Source organism: Rhynchophorus ferrugineus, unplaced genomic scaffold (genome assembly GCF_030347505.1).
Source record: "Rhynchophorus ferrugineus isolate W39M unplaced genomic scaffold, kcgeb_rfMv2 rfM9, whole genome shotgun sequence".
In the NCBI taxonomy this organism is placed as follows: Eukaryota; Metazoa; Arthropoda; class Insecta; order Coleoptera; family Curculionidae; genus Rhynchophorus; species Rhynchophorus ferrugineus.
Window position 1 is genome coordinate 28,202,712 of NW_027472588.1, and position 16,998 is coordinate 28,219,709.

A 16,998-nucleotide genomic window follows, 5' to 3' on the forward strand; every position below is an offset into this window, starting at 1 on the left:
AATTAATCGTAAAACTTTGTTTTGGCTGCGTTGGAGTACTAGTTTGTTTGATGTTTTAATACAACCCCATATTTACATCTCATAGATCCAAAACGGCTTTATGATTATCTCATAAAATAATCTCTTTGATTTTAGATCAAGTTGAGAGTATCTTTCGACTAAGTAGTACAGTTGCCTGTTGACTTTGAGTCTAATCTGCTCTGCTTTTTTTCAAATATGATTTTTTTCAATTTAACCTACCATCGAGATGTATTCGAGGTATTTTGCTGATTCTGCTTGAAGGATCGTACATCCGTCACGTGATATATTTAGGTAATTTCACCGCAAAACTAAAACTAAAACTAACATAACAAACATAAAAAAATAAACTAAACTAACAACAACAAAACTTAACTAAAAAAATTAACAGATTTGGATCTATTAAGATGTATTTTCCAGTCTCTAGTATAAATCTTGTTGACTGCTGCTTGTATTTTATTTACAGCCTTATATATTTTTCTATGATAACTGTGTCGTCATCAAATGCTCCAAGTACTCTTTCTTTTGTTGATGGGGCATCAACAGTGTAGAGCAGATACGCCACAAGTGTTAGTAAGTATTTTTGTACTCTTGAAAGGCCCATAAACATATTTATAAAAAAATTAATAGCAAAACGTTTTAAATAATTGTTTTTCCTACTCACAAAAACGCCTAAAATTTAAGACGCTAAACCAGACTAACCCCTTAATGATTTTCGCATACAACTCGACCGGATATTAACCAAGGCAAAAATAAAGGAATCGATCTGGTTGAGCATATGGTTTGTGCCTTCAGTGGTTTACGGTTCAACGGCGAGCGTTACAACAAAATCCTCGTTTTTATTTCTCGTTTCCTAATGGTTCTTATTCTTTTCGCTTTACCTGTTCTTATTTCTTAGTCTTGTGGCGTCCGTGCATGTCATTTCAATTAAATAACTGCGCTGGCTTTTTTCGTTTTCATCCTGCGACAATGCAGTCAATTCGTGTGAAATTAATCCTTCAGCGTTTATACTTCACATTATTGAAACAGTTCATGACTTTGATATAAACAATTTTTTAACGACATAGAATCATGCTGATTGCTTTGGAATTCATATAGAATGCTCCTAGAAAAATACTGGAAATTAGAATTAATTTTAAATTATGTCCAAACTTACAAGTATTGCATCGGTGACTTCTGTAAATATCAGAGTTCTGATGACGTTACATTTATTAATTGTTATTTTACTCAAATAAACTCAGTATAACACATGGTCTGAAAAGTCCCGGGCGTAACTAAGAAACCGCGTTTTTTTTGTACACAATTGGCTTTATTCATTAACGTAAACTTCATCAAAAGCCGCTATAACATTTTAATACCACTTTTGTAGAACGATTGACCTTTTACCTCAATATAGGCATCAGTTTCAGCAATAACATCTTCATTCGAGAGAAATTTATTACCGGTGAACATTTTTTTAGGTCGGCGAAGAGCCAGTAGTCGCTGAGAGCCAAATCTAGCGAATACTGTAGATGTGGGTGCAATTCGAAGTTCAATTCATGTACTTTTGCCATTGTCTTGATTGACTTGGTGTGTTGTATTGATGAAACAATTTTTTTCTTTGTTATATGTGCTATAACGGTATATAATATACGCTGTTGATAATATTTCCCTTCTCAAGATAATCGATGAGTATTGCACTACGCACATTCCATAGTACCGAGGCCATAACCGATCTAGTCGATTGTTGTGCTTTCGGGCGTTTTGGGCGATGTTCACTAGTTGCTGGCCACTCAGATGACTGAATGATGGATCATGTTTCATCTATTGTCACATATCGACGCAAAAATTCCTGTTTGATACATTTTAAACAGTGGGCAAACGTGGCACCTTGAGCAGAGTTTTCTCATAGTCAAGTGTTCATGCAATATAAAACCAACATGTTCTCTTGATTTCTTTACGATGTTAACTAACTCACGCAACTTCACTTTTCGATCATTCAAAACGACTTTGTTTTCTGGTGTTACCACCCCATTTGGATGTCCACTGCGTTCTACTTCATTGGTGTCTCTACGTCCACGTTAGATGTCAGCAAACCAACGTTTTATTGTTGTTTCTAATGGAGTGGAGTCCTTATAACACTTCTCAAGCCATTGCTTCGCTTGAACGATTTTCCCACTAAGAAGCAGTGTAAAATTAATAGCCGAAATTGTTTTTGATCAAGGACAGGCTTGATCCAAATATCTAACCAATCGTTGAAAAAGTCGAAAAAATTATTTAAATTATTAAAGTAAACCGACTTATTGGAAGATCTATTGTAAAGAGATAAGAAATACCTGGAAAAATGATACTTAGTTTCCATACGAGCAAAGAGGAAAAATGTAAAGGATCTAATTTTTATTTGTGAATATCTACTAAAGCAAAAATTAAATTGAAGCAGTTTTAAAATGAAAGGTTATGAGCAGTGGAAAGTCCGAGCAGTAAGTTAATTCCGTGGAAGCTTCACAAACAAATTCAACGCCCGCCAAGAAAGGCAATACTAATTGTTTGGTAGGACTGGAAAAGAATTAATCATCGGAATAAAAACAGGTGGTTAGAAAAGCTGCCATAACTGATCAATAGAAAAAGATTTCATCATTACAACACCAGACCACATACATTTTTGACCATTTGTTTCGATCTCTGCAACACTGTCTTACTAGTATAGAGCTTCAAAAGTGACTTGCGAAAACCACTTGGTTCAGTTTTTTGACCAGAAATCTTAGAAAAGTATCAAGAGGTCGTCGTGAGTGAAATGTAATAAATATATTCGTTGTGAACAAAACGAAAAAATGCTATTTTTTATTATCAATTATACTAGTGACTCAATCTAATGAGAATATTATTTTCACTATACATCGATCAACAAAACGTATCTAACCACCATGAAACTTTTATAATTCATTCGAATCATAATTAGTTGTAGTCTGTTAATATAGGCGGATATCATCATCTCCTCATGCACGTAAATATCTGACTGGAGAAGATTAATAAAATAATCGAGACTCAATCAACTTTACAGCAAAAGACAAAAAATGCATCAGTCTTCCCTTTAGATCGTACCAATGTACTGAATATTTAAGATTTACATCAGATATCAAACTTCACATCCTGTTGGAAAGAACAGAATAAAATCTTCTATTAGCTTCTAAGAAAATCAAAATTGTCAAAATATTATAAGATTTTAATTTATAATAAAATACTAAAAACAATAACCAGTTATGCATACTGCAATATAAAAATATGTTAAGCCTTCCATAAGGTACTAGGTACTAACGCAATAAATGCCCGGTTAGGCCTCCCAGAAGACCTAACCGCTCTCATCAAGTCCTATCTCTCGGACAGATCTTTCCAGGTCAAGATCAAGTAATCACTTTCCAGTCGTAAACAAATCGATGCTGGCGTACCTCAATGTTCCCCGCTGGCCCCAGCCTTATTTAACCTCTTTATTTCAGATCTGCCGAGAAAAGAGCACATTGACGTCGCGTTTTACGCTGACGACACTGCTTTCTTCACGGCCGCTAGGTTCGAAGTTACAATTCATGAACGTTTACAGAAGCAGCTCGATCATGCGGTCAAGTGGTTCAAATTCTGGAGGTTGCAAATCAATCCCCTGAAAACCCAGGCCATCATTTTCCATAAGAAGCGTTACGCACTGCGCGTCTCGCAACTTAAGATCGACACCGCAATAATTCCATGGCTGGATAACGTCACGTACCTAGGTCTTCACTTCGACCGGCGGTTCGGTTGGCATTCCCAAATCCAGAAAGCAATCCAAAAAGGTTGGGGGATAGCAAGCCTGCTATCTTCTCTGATCTGCCCTTCTAGCAGACTTCCCATCTCCATCAAATGCTTATTTTACAAGATGTTAATTCGGTCCGTACTCCTCTACGGATCTAATGTCTACTTCAAGTTTGTTACACCCAACCAGGTCAAACGGCTTCAAGTTTTCCAAAATAAGCTCCTCAGGAGAATAATAAACGCTCCATGGTTTGTCAGAAATAATCAAATTCATAGGGAAACTGACACTCCAGAAATCAAGCACTTCATATCTCAATCATTCCACAAACAACAACTCAGCTCAAGTTCTTCTGAAAACGCTCTTGTTCGCGAGCTGGTCGACATGCTGGGAGCTTAGCACCGCCTCACCGCCAAGCTTCCCCCTTTTCCAGGCTGAAACGACCTCATCCGTCGCTACAGTCATAACTTTTGCCCCCATACAACAGTACCCAGTTGTGTGTTAACTCAGGTTTGCGAATCAATAGAATCGCCGGGCCCTCGTGCCCAATAACGGCTGCCCGATCAGCGGGTGCCATATTCCCAAATTTAATGCAGTAGCAGCAGTGATCCACAGGGATCAACTGTGAGGCGGTTTCGGTTTAGTGTATTGGTAAGCCCAGAGTCAGTCCCACATAACCCGGTCCAACTTGTCACTCCAGGGCAAGTCTCCGCGACCAGGTATGCGTCATGCATTCAACCGCCTGGTTTTTAGGCCTGAACAAAAAAAAAGCAATAAATGCACGAGTATCAATCGAGTTATGCATTTCTTATTAAATAAAGACAAAATTAATTTATGACATCCATCGAGACTTAGGTATCCTTACAGTTAAAGCCGAAATCAAGGTTCGCAAGTAACTGTGTAAACCCTTCGCCTACTAGTTGGACAAAACATCGTCCTTAAATTAAAGAAACAATTCCAGGGAACTGTTGTAAAATGACTGTATAGAGAATAATGTGTTTTCGTTCTCATAATCTGAGTTTTATACTAAACTGAGAATATGTAGACAAAACCACCAAGTTGCCTATAACCAATAATACTGTGCAGATATTTTTCAAACAATAATCAGGTTACACTGAACAAAAAGATTTGTCAAGAAAACATACGAATCAGATGATACTGGAAAAAGAAGTAACTAGAATTTATAGACGAATGACATGACATGACAAATTTATTTAATTAATTTATAAAAATGTGACATTGTATAAATGATGTTTATTCGATACAAAACTCTTTTTATATTTTTAGTTATTATAATAAGCTTATTAATATGAGTATTTTAACATCATCGATAGAAAATCGATACAACTTAATTTAATTCTACTTAATTCGGACCGTACATATGTTCAGTGACTATTGGAAGCCATTAATTTTGATGCATTCGACGTAACGTGCCCGACCGTCACTCGTTCGATATTGTTTTCAAAACGTCTAATTGAAATAAATGAAAGACGTATGTGAACTCGAATGTTACGAATCGATATTTATTGACCCACGACTGAACAGAATTCGTTTCGGATCCGTCGTATGTTTTCTTTCATTCGTTTTATTGTTATAAATTGTACTTGAAAGATGCTGATGTTAAATATCAACAGCATGTTAGTATTTTAACAATGAGATCCTTACTATTCAATAAATTAAATACATGATTTACGTTGTCACAACTGTATAATATTAAATCGCTTTTATTAAAGGAAATATTTCAATGAAATATCGTGTTTTAATACAATGTTTGACTATTATTCTGATTTACTATTTTTTTAAAATTTATCTTTTAAAAGATCTTTTAGCCAAACCAAAATGCCACAATCAATTTAATTAATTAATGTATTAACATAATTATTTAGTTAATCTTAAAGACAAAGCTGTGTGCACATAGATACCCACTTTGGGTATCACATTCGGTAAAAATGGAATAAAGCAAAGGTTCTAAAGCTACTTAAAAAAGGATATTGTGCATCGTTCCATCGTTATTGGCGAGACTTGGTCAGCATAACAGAAAAGTACTCCTCTAAGAATCTAATGTCTATTTCAAGTTTGTTACGCCCAACCAGGTGAAACGGCTTCAAGTTGTTCAAAATAAGCTTCTCAGGAGAATCCTAAATGCTCCATGGTTTGTCAGAAATAATCAAATTTACAGAGAAGCTGATACTCCAGAAATCAAGCACTTCATATCTCAACGCTTCTACAAACAGCAACAATTCTTCTGAAAACGCGCTTGTTCGCGAGCTGGTGGACATGCTGGGAGCTTAGCACCGTGTCACCGCTCTTTTTTCCAGGCTGAAACGACCTCATACTTCGCTGCGGTCATAACTTTTGCCCCCATACGGCAGCACCTAGTCGTGTCTTAATCCCCAAATTTAATGCAGTAGCAGTAGTTTCGAGTAGGTATATAGGTAAGCCGAGATACAGTCCCACAAAACCCGGTCCAACTTGTCACTCCTGGGCAAGCCTCCGCGATCTGGTATGCGTCATGCGTGCATTCCACTGCCTGGTTTTAGGCCAGAACTAAAAAAAAGCATTTTGGGCTACCGTAGAATATGATGTTAAATATATCGTAAAGAATGTATAGATTACTACCAAATTGAAATAATTGATTCGCCTGATTCGCCAGATTTTGCTCACTCTGGTTTCTAATTATTCTCTCATAATAACGGCACTTACGAAAAGAGTCTAACCTAGAAACTAATGATTTATTAGGAGTTTTTTTATTAGCCGGAGAGATTTGTTGAAAGATAAATTACCAGACAATTTGAGCGTTAAAGTATCTGAAATATCGAATTAAAATCTAAAGTTAGAAACAAAAAGAGATTCACTACTGAAAACATTGAGTTTAAGTTCTTAACTGACAAAAAATTGTAGAAGTGAAAACAAGAGAAAATAATGAGAAAATTTATGAAAAAATTAATTCTTATATTGCTTCAAAAATTAAAGTAAAATACTTTTTATGTAAAATGGGATGGTATTTTAAAGCAAATGGCAAAAATGTAAAGCAAGAAAGAAAGAGAACAACCACTATCGATATCAACATTCATAACAGGTCAATTCAAAAGTAGTACTAGAATTAAATCCATATGTTTTTAGTTAGCCCAAACCCTCAAAAGATGCGTATATAAATTTGACAGCTGTCGGATCATTAGTTTGAATTATAGCATTTTCAGTGAAGCAACTTTTGTTATTGTGAAAAAAATGGAATTTCGCGTGTTGATAAAATATTGCTTTTTGAAGGGAAAAAATACAGTTGAAGCAAAAACTTGGCTTGATGCCAAGTTTGCGGACACTGCCCCACGAAAATCAACCATCATGGATTGATATGATAAGTTTAGATGTTGTGAAATGAGCAGCAAAGACAGTGAACGCAGTGCACGCCCAAAAGAGGTTACTGACGGTAACATTTAAAAAATCCACAAAATGATTTTGAAAGACCGTAAATTGAAATTGAATGAAATAGCAGACACTCTAAAGATGTCAACTGAACGTCTACATCGTATCATTCAGGAATATTTGGGTATGAGGAAGCTCCGTGCAAATTAGTCGCCGCGCGAGCTCACTTTGGACCAAAAACAATCTGATCTGGCACCCAGCGACTATTTCCTGTTCTCAGATCTGAGAAGAATGCTCGCTGGGAAGAAATTTTCGTCGATGGAAGAGGTGATCGCCACAACTGAGGCCTATTTTGGAGCAAAGGACAAATCGTACTACAAAAATTATACCGAAAGTTTGGAGGGTCGCTATAATCAGTGTATCACCCTTGAAGGGAATTATATTGAATAAAGAAACTAATTTTGTCAAGAAAATGTGTTTTACTATTGTAGGCTGGGGACTTTTCAATTGACCTTTCAATTGACCTGTTATACAAATCAACACGAAATGTACATAGTGATATAGGTATGACTTATGCTTGGCAGAATATGTACCAGTTCATTAGCTATTAACATTCGAGTAAACTGTTTCAAATTATTAGTTCCAATTTTAGCCGTTACGAATTTTGTCGAGTAAAGACAAAATATGATATAAAACATAAAAATCGAATTCAAAGAATTAATAATAAATCAAAGCAATTAAAAAAGACTTTCCCAAAGTAGTACTATCAATTCAACGATCAAAGAACCATTTTCAAGTAACATATAGTGTACATATATGACAAGTTGAAAATAAGGACTTTAATATTAATAATCAAATATATCTAAATGACTCTTCTCCTAAATTGACTTAGTCCCACTAGTCATTTCCTAAGATCAATTTGCATTTAGATTATAATCTCATTAATATCAAAATGTTTCAAATTATTAAACTATTTTTTTTTATATATATATTTTAACGTCTCCTTTTACCAACTATGGCTTTATTTGGACTGGAGCTACAGTTTAACGTGGCCCCCGAACCACGGTCCTCAGCATTAAAGCCTACCGACTGGCGAGCGAGTGACCAACTTTAGAAATCATCCCAGAAGATATCCGGTCTTACCCAGCCTGGTTACTGGCATGACTGGGATCATTTTCCTTGTCGGATTTTACACTCTTGCCTAGAACATTCAGAACTTTTAAACAATTACAAACATAAATGTACGACCATGCCCCAGCAGGATTCGAACCCGCGTCTATCGCAACAGTAGGAGGACCGTCATATCGCCTTTACCACTGCGCATATTTGGTTTAAAATACTTTATTGCGAAATATATCTTAGGATCAATCAATTTAGTTCTAGAACTTCATAATTTTAAGTGCAATAGACCATACTTTGATTAAAATATATATTCTTTTATATCAAGTAAACTACCAAAATATACGAGACTTGTTCATTCTTTAAATTTTATATCTATAACATTGACGTTTATTGTTGCAGATTTTTGGTGCTGTGCTCCTACCAACCTGAAACGTTGACCGTAAGGGCTGGAATTAATTTGCCTAACAGCCCCACACAACGGGGCCAAGCTCAGGTCCATCCAGCATCGCCTTATGATGCCGACGAAGATAACTATTTGGGAAGACGGTCCAGAAATTTGAGATTGGGGAGAGTGATGCAGAAACCCGAAGCATTGGGTGAGTAAACAATAAAACAACACTCTTATATTAATAAAGATAAAAATAGTGTATTAGGTTCGGCACTTAATCATAGAAGTTAGTTTTGATTTAAAATTATCACAAGAACAATCTTTAACAGGTCAATTGAAAAGTCCCCGGCCCACCATAATAAAACACATTTTTGGGCAGAATTAGTTTTTTTATTCAACATAATTCCCTTCCTGGGTGATACACTGATTATAGCGACCCTCCGACTTTTCGATTTGTAGTACAATTTCTCCTTTGCTTCAAAATAGGCCTCAGTTTCGGCGATCGCCTCTTTTGAGATCTAAGAACAGGATAGTCGCTGGGGGCCAGAAATGGAGAATACGGTGGATGGATGGATTTTTGCCATCGTTTTCATTGACTTGTGACAGGGTGCATTGTCTTGCTGAAGCACCATTTTCTTTTTCTTCAAATGCGGCCGTTTTTTGGCGATTTTGTCCTTCGAACGGTCCAATAACGCTATGTAATAGTCGCTGTTGATGGTCCTTCCCCTTTCAAGGTAGTCAATGAAAATTCCTCCATGCGTATCCCAAAATACAAATACCCTAACCTTGCCAGCCGACTGTTGTGTTTTCCCACGTTTTAGAGCGGGTTCATCATATGCAGTCCACTCGGATAACTGTCGATTGGACTTCGGAGTGAAATGATGGAGCCATATTTCATCCATTGTTACATTTCGACGCAAAAACTCGGGTTTATTACGCTTGATCATCTTCAAACACTGCTCCGAATCATAAACTCGTCGTTGTGTTTGGTCAAAAGTGAGCTTGCGCGGCACCCACTTTGTACAAAGCTTTCTCATACCCAAATATTCGTGAATGATATGATTTACATGTTCAGTTGATATCTTTAGAGTGTCTGCCATTTCATTCTATTTCAATTTACGGTCATTCAAAATCATTTAATGTTCTCGTCGGTAACAATCTCTTTTTCACCACATCTAAACTTAGCATACCAATCCTTGATGGTTGATTTTCCTGGGACACTGTGCAGAAACTCGACATCAAGCCAAGTTTTTACTTCAACTGTATTTTTTCCCTTCCATTTCTCACAATAACAAAAGTTGCTTCACTCAGAATGCTATTCACAAACTAATGATCCGGCAGCTGTCAAATTTATACAAGCATCTTTTGAGGGTTAGGGCTAACTAAAAACATATGGATTTAATTCCAGTAGGGCCATCTATGTGTCAAGCCGGGGACTTTTCAATTGATGTGTTACATAATAATACTAATTCACATGTTAAATTTAACAAAACTAAGTTGTTTCGAAAAATATAAAGTTTAAAATAATGGCTTCCGTATTGGAACCAGAAAAAAACACCGATGTTTCACAGTCAACCTATAACGGCCCAGCTTTTTCACGATTCCTTAAAAACAAAATAAAATCTCAGATAGGTGTAGCATCCCCCGTTTCCTTTGTTGAGATTATTTTGGTGTTTATAAATCTTAAAACCCTCTCGAGGTTTTCTCTCAAAGTGGGCTTGAAAAGTGGCTATAAAATCGACTTTATTAAATTGAATGTGGCGGACACATACTATCTTTTACCTGAACTCCTTTAGGGTTGGGGAGTGTCCTGTATACTTTGAATATAATTATATTCCCTTCTAATGCGAATGATCGCATAAGTCTCAAGTAAATATCGTCATATCTCGAAATTGATCTGTTGATCAAAAAGGTAAGAGAAGCTTATAAACAACAATGATTAAAATAAAATTATCTTTCTGATTACCAATAGTACTTATCTTGAAATTAAAAATGAATTAAAATTAATTAGCATAGCTAATATATTCATTATGTTTCTTTTGTTAAACTATTAAAACATAAATATATTTTTGATTATAATTATATTGACCTATTTGAATGTTAATGCTAATTTAGTTTTATTGTTGCTTTTTAACGTGATTTTATTTAAACTTATTGGTAACTAAAATATTAAGTAATAGTTTTATAAAAGGTATATTCTCTATAAAATATGGCTTCGATAAAATTAAACCATTAAATATCAAAAATAGCATCATTCTTAGAATAATTATCAAGAGTACACGACGTTTAAATAGTTAAACATTCAGTTGCACTGGTTTTAAATGTTCTGCCTTCAATATTTTTAAAAAAATAAAAAAGTGCCGGCTTGGTGGCGCAGTGGTAAAGGCAATGGGACGGTCCTCCTATAGCGATAGCCGTGGGTTCGAATCCTGCTGGGACACGGTCGTAAATTTATGTTTGTGATTGTTTAAAACTTGTGAATGTTCTAGGCAAGAGTGTACAATCGGACAAGGAAAATGATCCCAGTTAAGCCAATAACCAGGTTTGGTTAAGCCAATAACCAGGTTTGGTAAGACCGGATGTCTTCTGGGATGATTTCTAAAGATGGTCACTCGCCAGTCGGTAGGCTTAATGCTGAGGACCGTGGATCGGTGCCCACGTTAAATTTTAGGCCCAGTCCAGATAAACCAATAGTTGGTAAAAGGAGACTTTAATATATATATATCATCCCAACAACATCATTGTATTTAAAAAAACTTTTAAAACTTTTACTTAATATGGATAAATTCGAGCTTTATAGAGACCGATGATTTCAAAAACTTTTAGAGGAAATAAATTTTTATTATGAGGACAAAGTTGGAAGAGTGTTGGTTTGGCATTATATTGAGTGCTGGTACACCCATTGCATAGTATTAAGATACTTTAAATAATGTGTGTCGAAATATCATGACATTCCAGCAATTACAGTAGTTTTAGTGACATGACTTTTGTTATTTTCTTTCTTGTTGGTCGAAGACGACAATCAAATCGTATTTCTAAATAAATGCGTTTTTAGTTACTAGAGATGTATTTAAAAATACAAATATACAAATTAAGAAAATATCCATACCAAAGATGAGTTAAATTATGTTATTTTTATAATAATTTCTCCATTGTAATATAAGGAAAATATTAAAAATATTAAAAATTAAAACATTTTAAAAAATTAAAAAATTGCGAGATATTAGTGTGTGATAAATCCAGTATATGAATGAATCAAACAAATTTAACAAAATGATACTCCCAAATTGATGAAAAGAATATCTGCCAATTTAAACAACATATTGAACTCTATTAATGAGTACACTGAATGCACCATTTCATTTAAGATAGCAATTTAAAAAATTATCTTTAGGAGTTTAGAGTTTGTAGCGTTTAAAGCATTAATTTTTATTTTTATTTTTAATCATCTCGTTGTTGAAGAAATGCAGAACGACTAAACTACTCTTGATATCTACCAATATCTAAATGTTCTCATAAAATCTAAAATTATTCTAAATTATAAATATATATTTTGTGGTTCTAATTATAATATAATAAATAAGATACCTCAATAAAAACACCATAATACTTCAAAAGTGTGAATAAATTTATTGTTATTAAATAAAGGCACTGCTACTTTTCACACTTTAGCTACGGCAAAAATAGTTGAAATTATGAATTTTTTAATATTATATTATCTTTACAAATTAGTACAAATTTATTTATGAAAATATTTCTGGCATTAAATTTTACAATTTATTCACGTGTAATAGACAAAAATCTCTTTAAATACCTTTCCTTTTCTGTTCGATTAATAGCCTGCATGTTAAAAATGGCAATAAAGATGGTGTTAGTTTTACACAGTTGCATGTAGCACTTTACGAGGAAACTCATAAATTGATTAGCGTCATATAACGCAGTATTTATAAGGCCTGACCAAGATATATAAGGGATTTCTTACCACTTCCTTTAAGAGTACTCTCCACTTTATATTACAAATGTATTAGTATTTTAAGCATTAATAATAATCCAACCTCTTCAGACGGTAAAATAATGTGATATCTAAGATCATTACAAATAAGGAAGGTCAAAAACAACTATAACATTAATAAATTTAATCATATTGTTCAATAAGTTTTGCCTTTCGGACTAAAATAGAACACGATTTTATGATTACTAATAAATATTATAATCCACTATAATATATCTGAAGATTAAACCCCAAAGAATGAACCCCAAAACTTCAGCAAAAATACTACTCACACTGTTCCAACTAATGCTGAACAATTCTTACACCTTTGACAATCGTAGTTCATGACAATCGTGACAATTTGGTTGAATTGAATCAAATACGAAGTATTCAAAATTAAGAATTTCATTACTTACTTCACAATATTTTTTCAAATTATAAATCAATTTTGAATAGCACAACACCAACTTTGAGCTGACAAATAGTTGAAAATTCACACCTATTCATAAATTGTAATACCATTTTTAGGGAAATAAAATGATATATATAAAATAGTATTATCTGTTATGGACCAGCACAAAACTTTCTGAAAGGCTTTATTATATGTGCTTTTATTATCTCTATTTATCGAGAGGGCTCTCTAACTCCCCACAAAGGGGACACAAACGTTATGGATACTGTCTAGTTTTAGCTGTTTCATCAATTCTACCGTAACGTGCACTGGCTGTGGTTCCTGCATAAAGTGATCAACCCTTGATCTTCCTTGGTTCCTTTATGTAACATTATTTATCGTATCTTATTTTGCGATATACGGTAGACAAATCAATACAACGGAAAGAAGGACAGGTAAAGGCGTATATTAGGAGAATTATAAGAGGAGATGTGTGGGAAAGACAGAAAATTGAGAAGTAGCCGTAGCAGAAATCTGTGACTTACAGGTTTTTCTCACTGGCCAGACCATTTATTGATAGGCGCACTATTATTATTATTACAAAGATAATATAGCAATGTATTAAAAGCTAACTTTCTTATTCTTTTTTACAGTGAAAGAAGAATTGGTCACTGAAACCCAAGCTCCTTATAAAAGTCAAATAGTACCGATCTTCGTCATAACCATGCTGTCTATAGCGGGCGTGATCGGTCTAGCGGCTATAGTCCTAAAAATATCCGGCAAAAGGCTGATCGACGAAATGGACAACATCTCCATAGCCTCCGATCTGTCCACCAGCAGCTGCAGTACAGTGTCGGAAGTGGAGATGTGCATCGAGGAAAAACAACCGCAAAATACCAACACTAAAGAGAATAAATAGTAAAAAGGGATTCGGCGCAAACGGTTCGCAGTGATTAAGTTTATTTATTTTTATTGGTATTTCTTCGTATTAGACTCGCAAACCACGGGTGCCTTTTACCTTTACAGGTCGCTGTGGTTGTCTGTGTAGTAAAAAAAGACTAACGTGTGCATTCCTAAATATGTGATAATTTGTTAAAAGTGTAAACAGTGTCTTTTAGGCTTAGATGTCCCATTCAGTACTCCAATAAAAATAATTTAAAAAATAACATATGCCACCAGGAATACAAGTATTTTATGTCTTGTAAAAATCAACAAATAACAGATTTAACACTGAGCGAATAAACTCATCTCGTGTTCTTAATATAGGCAACTTAAAATACAATAATGTAACTCGAATGACCTTGGCCCAAGTAATCTAAAAAAAATGCAATAAACATAATATGTCTTGAACGAATAAGGAGCTAAATACATTGAGTAGACATCAGCGAACAATATTATTTAGAAATGCCTTTAAAGAAAAGAGGAAAGGTTACCGAAGCATATATGTCAAGACTACAACGTTAACATTTAATTTTATACCAATATAAAATCGATAAAATACCATGATCTGATTATTCTTATTGGAGTACAACAACAGTTAATAAAAATGCGCGGAATGTCCCATATAGGGGACACGCTTGTAAATTATAATCGTGCGGCTAGAGACTCTTAAAAATGATTTAACTGGTTAGACGGTACGTATATAAGTCGTAAGTTATGTACTTCTAAGTAGATAGGATAAAGTATGCACTGTATCTACTAAGTCTTCGGTCGATGTAGTTTATTTTCCTTTTGATACTCTGAGTCTAAAATTTAGAAGATATACTGTGTACTGTGGCGATTGAACTTAAGCTATTTACCTCTTCGGATAGAAGGAAACCGGGGGAAGCGTTAAGTATAATGGAATAAGACTGCTCCGAAATTAACGGGCAACAAAATGTGGGAATAATGAACTGCATATTTCACTAATATACCAGGTGTTCAATATAGAATTTGTGATAGAGACTGTAGTTGCAATGTTGGTGTTGTTTGTTGCTTTATATTTAATAATTAATAACAAGAGATATTTTTTAAATATATATGTGGTAGATAAAGTAAAACACTATACTAGTTTTATGGTAAATACTTGATTAGAATAAGACGGTATCCGTTATATTGAACACTGGGTATAGTATGCAATTCTGGGTATAAATTTATGTTTTGTATTTAAGCCATATTTTTTATTAATATATATATATATATATTTAAATGTAATGATTTTTATTTGTTATTAACACACATCACCTACGGAGATTTTTACATTTTTAGAAAGTGTATTTGGCAGTTTTTGAGATCATCTATGACATGCATTGGCTGTTTTATTGGAAGGACCGTTGCACCTACATATGCAGTGGAGTTAATCCTCAAGTGCTAAATATATGTGCTATAATATATGTATTGCAAACAATTGCAAAAGTATTTTTGCTACCTGTTAATAAAAATTCATTGAAGTCCCATCGTACCAACTTCAAATGTAAAACCGACCAATTATCATCGATTATCAACGAAGGAGCGTATATTATTTAGTAGTATCAATAGCAATCTTTCGACTCATTATTTACCTAAAAGGAATTAGTTCTCCATACCTTATTTTCAAAATTGGGATAAATGATTACAGTTAAATAATTAGCTTTGGAGCAAAAATCAATATAATAAATTGGATGATTCACTATTGTTATAACTCTCTGAGTCCAAATATCTAATTAATAAAATATCTGTAGCCACCTTGAGGCATGTCGAATTTTACATCGTGGAATAAAGGTCTACAAAATACCCAGAAATATAATCCCAGATGTTGAACACGGGCGGGGTGCCAGCAGCGCCAACTAGAACCCGATAATGAATAGCTGGCAACCACGAGACGTTTATCTGGGATGTTATTGAAGGGTATTTCCATTCATTCAGTAGTCGACCATAGTTTGGTTTAGACGTGCGTCCATCGACTGCCCAAACCTCGTCTTCAGATAACACCGCTGTCATCCGTTTTATCTAATTGTATTTTTCACATTTTTTATATAGTCAATAAATAACAGTCAAATAATGTAAACACCACGGTTTCATTTCGTTCTACCTCCATTCACCGAGCCATAAAATTTACCCTAAATATCTAACCATAATTTTGATATATCAGCTTAATGTAAGTCTGTACTTCGTCTTCGTCGGGGATGGGATATTCATGGCCAAGGTTTTCAAGAGTGTCGCTCCGGCAGACCGGTTTAATTGTCACGCCGCAAAAGCCATTGTGCTCTGAAAATATTTAGGATTTTGAAAATTCCTCCTGAGAACATATTCTTGAAGATCAAAATATAAATATAAAAGAAATATTTTTATCAAATTCCTCAAATACTGTATATAGTCCTGGTAACTCTATCTACTGGAAAAGAACGAGAACCTATTCAAGATTCCAATATTTTTTTTAATCAATAGACAAAATCAAAAAATTAAACTTAATTTCAAAAGTAAGTACACGTTTCAAATTAACAACAGGTGCATCCAGTTTTTTATTTAATATTTTTAGCTGTTCAGTCTATATCAATCTATATAAGAAATCAACTTCCAAAGCCCATCAAACACTTTTAGGAACACTTGGTAATGCTGCTCGGGCATATTCCAATTGTTGGTTTTGGCTTCAATGATTTAAAAGTGGTGATTTTGATGTAACCATGACGCAATGATAAAGAATAGTCTGGAAGACCAAAAAAGTTCGAAGACTGATGTTCTCCAAACTTATTAGAAGAAAACCCAGCTCAAACTTCCAAAGAATACTCAGACACATTAATTCTTTTCAAATATTTATGTGCGATCCAAAAAGGTGGAAAATGGCTAATACAGAAATTGATTGAAAATGTAATTTCGAACAGTTTCAACGTCGCGGATTCATTGCATGCCAGGAAAAAAAGAAGAGTTCTCTATATCGTGTAGCGGCTGGCAACGAATAGAGGATTTACTATGACAATCCCAACCGGAAAAAGGCCTAGGTTAATCCAAGA

At 34.4% G+C, this 16,998-nt stretch overlaps 1 protein-coding gene across 1 annotated transcript in view; it reads left to right on the forward strand.

Moving 5' to 3' along the window:
• LOC143202576 (uncharacterized) overlaps window positions 1-15,219 on the forward strand; it is a 102,739-nt gene extending 87,520 nt beyond the window's left edge. Inside the window, exons 5-6 of the mRNA XM_076414187.1 lie at window positions 8,660-8,856; window positions 13,684-15,219. Coding sequence (XP_076270302.1) covers window positions 8,660-8,856; window positions 13,684-13,949 — 463 coding nt within the window. The 3' untranslated portion in view covers window positions 13,950-15,219. The remainder of the gene's footprint in view (window positions 1-8,659; window positions 8,857-13,683) is intronic.
• The last annotated feature ends 1,779 nt before the right edge of the window (window positions 15,220-16,998 follow it).